The sequence below is a fragment of the Limulus polyphemus genome, unplaced genomic scaffold (assembly GCF_000517525.1).
Source record: "Limulus polyphemus unplaced genomic scaffold, Limulus_polyphemus-2.1.2 Scaffold30, whole genome shotgun sequence".
Lineage (NCBI taxonomy): Eukaryota > Metazoa > Arthropoda > Merostomata > Xiphosura > Limulidae > Limulus > Limulus polyphemus.
This window is the reverse complement of record NW_013665640.1, coordinates 120,594-125,593: the sequence shown is the minus strand read 5'-3', so window position 1 is coordinate 125,593 and position 5,000 is coordinate 120,594. Positions and strand designations below refer to the sequence as shown.

Sequence of the window (5,000 nt, the reverse complement as noted above, 5' to 3'; positions counted from 1 at the left end):
CTCAACAGAATAATCTGCAGCAACATCACTAATATTAACAGCTCAAAAACAACAACACAATTACATGCTATTTATTACAGAAATAAAACATTTTAAAAGTTTTAATCATTTTCACGTTAAATATAATTTATTTATTTCTTGTTTGTGTTTACTAGTCTCAACTTATGGTAATTACAATGGTAAAAAAATTATCTGTATCAATTGTGTTTTAAATTCAGTAGTTTTCATCAACTGTGCTACTAAACAGAATTAATTCTGGCATTAAATGAAACCTGTTCAGTACCACACACACAAACAAAATTAATTGTCACTAAATTATTACAATAATAAATAAACAGAGAAATACGTGTGTAAAGGATACGGGTTACAGAACATCCTTTTCAAATCTACTTTTTCCTTGCAGTACGGACATGTCTGTTTCTTTCCCACAATGCACCAGCCTCGAATACAAAATTCATGAAAACTGAACAGCAAGTTAAGGAATCAATAAAGAAACAGCACAAATCATAAACTTCAGATTTAAAACACTAATCTATATTATTAAGGTCTCCAAACACTTTTCATGATAACTTTTTGAAACACATTTGAACTTTACAGTGTATCATTATTAAACTTGTTTATGATAAATAATTTGAAATATCACAACAGAGATTCTGGCAAATTCAGATTTATACACAAGTCTGTAACCCAGTGATTTCAGCAACATATAAATTTGTTCTAAGTTCTCTGGTAATATTTTTAGAGACCCATTTTAATATCAAAATGGTAAATAATTTTACAATTATAAGAGAAAAGTAATTATAATGGGAAATATTTCCAATAAAATATGTCAGTTTCGACAATACATCTTGTTTTAACCAAATGTACAAGTTTTATTTGTACTTTTCCATTTATACCTGTATAAAGGTTTAAGATGAGGTGGGATACAGACATGTACACATATCAAATGACAATTATGTTTACATTATGTTTATCTTTCATAAATTTTGCAATTATAAGAATAAGAATCCTGCACATAAAACAACCAAATCCTATGTACATGAATCCACATAAAGGTAACTGTTCAAATATACTGAATGAATTAATGAAAGCAATGACAGCATGCACGTACTGATTATAGCATATTACACTACTCACAATTTTTTAATATGACCAATGGTAGGACACATTACAAGTTGCAAATGGTATGCAGACAATTTTTGAAATGAAATGACCACTCATTTTAAAGAAAGGAATATATTCAGTATTATATGCAGATGCAGTAAAACATTTAATATGAGCATCGTACAACAAATGTTTTGCCAAAATTTTCAGCAAAAGCAATCTCTAATTTTGATGCTGCTGTCATTTATTCTTTCAGAAAACTGACATCAATTGATACAGTTTAAAAGTCAGAAGTCCATGGTAAACCATCCAAAACTATCTCATCAAATTTTCTTTACACAACAGTCTCTTTTGATTGATCTAATTCTAAAAAATAGCTACAAGGAGTTATTGTCCACATTCACGTGTCCAAAATATAATACAAGCTATCACACAAGACTGACTGGAATATTGCATGTTGACCTATATCTTTAAAAAAATTGTTATTCTGAACTTTATCACACAGTACTTCTCAGATTCTGTAAAGCATATTTCAGACTGGTTACACTTATAAGACTAAGATAGAATTATTTTGTTAATATGCCTGTTAATTCTTAATTCGTTAAGATCTTCAACAGTCACATGGAAAAAAAGAAAGTGTAACATTTAGCAGTTAGTTATAAAAGCAAAAATTATTAATGTTTTCAATTATCATAAATATCTTTTTAAATCCAAATATTTTCTATACAAATTATGTACAATATCCCATTAGAAATGGTGCTTTCTTATCATTCTGGAATTCCCTACAGGTATTATCCATTATACATACTGTGTTTGGCTGGTATTAATTGATTTGTTTGTTTTAGTTTTGAATTTTGCCCAAAGCTACACAAGGGCTATCTATGCTAGCCATCCCTAATTTAGCAGTGAAAGTCTAGAGGGAAGGCAGCTAGTCATCAACACCCACCACCAAACTCTTGGGCTACTCTATCACCAATGAATATTGGGATTGCCCGTCACATTATAATGCCCCCAAGGCTGAAAGGGCAAGCATGTTTGATGGGATGGGGATTCGAACCCCAGGTTGTGAGTTAAGCACCCTAAACACCTGGCCTGGTATTAATTGATTGCTCATAGTGGCAAAATTTTCTTTTCACTGAAACTGCTTACTGGCTACCATGAGCTTTATTATTGCTTTCTCCTATGTACAGTTACCTGTAGGCCCCAATAACAAGAGATGCAAATCTCCTTAGATTTCAATAGATGTTTTTCAAATCTTGTAATCATAACTACCAAGGCAAAGACCTCAGAAGATTTATTCTTCAAGCCCATTCTATTAATTACAGGCATCTTTCTATAAATATTAAAAACAAATAAGTAACAATAACTTTACAAAAGTATTTTATACAAAAGTTTTATATTACCAAAACAAAAAGTTAGTTGCCATTTTTCTTGTATATAATACTTTGCTATTATAGGAGATGGTTGAACCTTTTTTCCATTTTCTATGAATATCACACTGTTATAATTACTGTATTACCTCTCAACAACACTCTTCTAAGTGAATTGATGCAAAATCAAATTATTAGTTTGTTTATGACATCAATCACTCACTTTCTAGATTCAAAAGTTTACCTATCACATTTAGAATAATAAAGACTTAAATTACAATATCATGTGTATTATCAGGTTAAAAATTATAAAAATGTCATATTCAAAGTACTTTAATAGATTGAAAACAAAACCATTGTAACCTTTTAGATATCGGTTTTCTTTGTACTTTAAATGATTACAAAAAAATTTATAAAACTAATCAGTTGTACATGATAAAAAGATTTAAATTTTCACACTTTTGAAAAACCAAAACCAAAAAAGGAAACATGTACCCACAAGCTTTAAATTTTATATTAACATACTTTTGAGAAAACCAAAACCAAAAAAGGAAACATGTACTCACAAGCTTCAAATTTTATATTAACATACTTTTGAGAAAACCAAAACAAAAAAAAAGGATACATATGTTCACAAGCCAACTTGTAGGTTTTCTCTACAATGGCCTCCGAATTGTTTTGCACAAGGATTTTATTCCCACAAACTGCACAGACATTTGGTTCTAACTGACGGACTGGAATTCCAGTTGGTGTATAGTACTGACAAGTTAGAAATTAAATTATTCAAACATTTGATTGCAATTTATTAGTCAAATTATATGACAGCACACAAACATAACCAAAATTATTAACTAAGCAAATGAAAACTAGTCGTTTTTTATGTATTTCAAGTAATTTTTTAAAGCAAATTCACTACAAGTAACTAAGATAAAGACTATGTGCTGAAATATTAAAATAACCAAGTCTACAAAACTGTGGCTTATTTAACCCATAAATATACAATATTGGTAGTTATTTCATATTTCATGTAACACTTTAGTTCTTTTAATTAGTTAATTAAATTTTCTAGAAACTTATTATTAAGTAATTAGAAATTATAACTTTATTTCTGCACGAGTAAAAAAAAGTTTAATGAGACTTTTAATGTTCTGAGTTAACAATCAAAGACCCAAGTTTCTACATTCACCTTGTCTGTAGAAGGCTCACTTTTTTAAACCAGAGAGCATAGATATCAGTCAAAAGTAAGCATGTAAATCAATTTAAACTTGTTATAAACTAGTTTATTGAGTCTGAATTCTAAATTACTTATGTCTGCAGTGATAATACTTATGACAACTATACAAAAGTTATTTCAGCATACATGTTAAAGCTGTGTATTTGAGAAAAATACTAATTGTCCTTTTAAGAAAAACACATCTAAATAAAATTAACAATGTTAAATTTAATGAAAATTAAAGAAACTATTTTATATATATTTATATATAATCATCGTCTGTGTTTTATTCCACAGAGGAATTCTACTTCTTGTAGAGTATACTAATTCAGCTGCATAAGCAGTAAAAATCTATTTATTCTACTTAGTCATAAAAACTTCAGCTTCAAATCTTCAACATTTTATCTGAATGTTTGAAAATAAAAATATTCTACTATGAAAAAGAATTGAATATTTTCAGTTTAGACCAGTACCAAAAACTTTAGTTTTATACAAACTATATTAAAAGGCAAATAATTTAATTAAAAATAATTAATTTGAAATAACAGCAATCAGTTTGTATATTTAACATGAGAAAGACATAACATAAAATTATTTCATTGATACCAACTGGAAAATCAAACAAACAGAAAAGAAAAACTGAAACAATAAAGTAAATACATCAATGTCCATTAATTTTTTTGATTCATGTAAAAATATGAAAAATATTTTTAAAAAAGGAACACACATATAATATATATCGCATTACTGTTATTGGTCCAGGTTGTCAACTTACTGTCATAATGGATAATGTCTGTTATAATAGCACCCAATGCACTGGGAATGTCCCATCTATCAGACAAATTCCAAATGCTGATGTCAATGTAGTCAGCCATCATGGAAAATCATAAAAAATGTCAATCAAATAAGGGTTCAAAGCTGAGTGCTTACACCCATAACGTTTCAGCTTCTACTGCCTTTCACTGTCTATAGTCAGTTGTGGGAAGGCAGTTACCCTTAAATTTCTTAAAGTAGAAATGAGTTGAAATGAAGCCACCCTAATATTTCTACTAATTCAACTCCCAACCTCCACCCTTACAAAAAAATATTAAACAGAACTATAAAATATTGAATAGAACAAAACAGAACGATAAAATATTGAACAGAATAAAACAAAACTATAACAGATTGAATAGAATAAAACAAAACTATAAAGTACTGAATAGAACAAGATAGAACTATAAAATATTGAATAGAACAAAAGAGAACTATAAAATATTGAATAGAACAAAAGAGAACTATAACATATTGAATAGAATAAAACAAAACTATAA

The 5,000-nt window shown here is 28.4% G+C and overlaps 1 protein-coding gene across 2 annotated transcripts in view; it reads right to left on the bottom strand.

Moving 5' to 3' along the window:
• The window catches only part of LOC106459823 (RING finger protein 121-like), a 67,921-nt gene that overhangs the window by 4,850 nt on the left and 58,071 nt on the right, over nt 1-5,000 (bottom strand). For both annotated transcript variants that reach the window (XM_013919490.2, XM_022386523.1), the window contains 2 exons: nt 3,100-3,233; nt 362-463 (listed from right to left, as the gene is read on the bottom strand). In XM_013919490.2, coding sequence (XP_013774944.1) covers nt 362-463; nt 3,100-3,233 — 236 coding nt within the window. The remainder of the gene's footprint in view (nt 1-361; nt 464-3,099; nt 3,234-5,000) is intronic.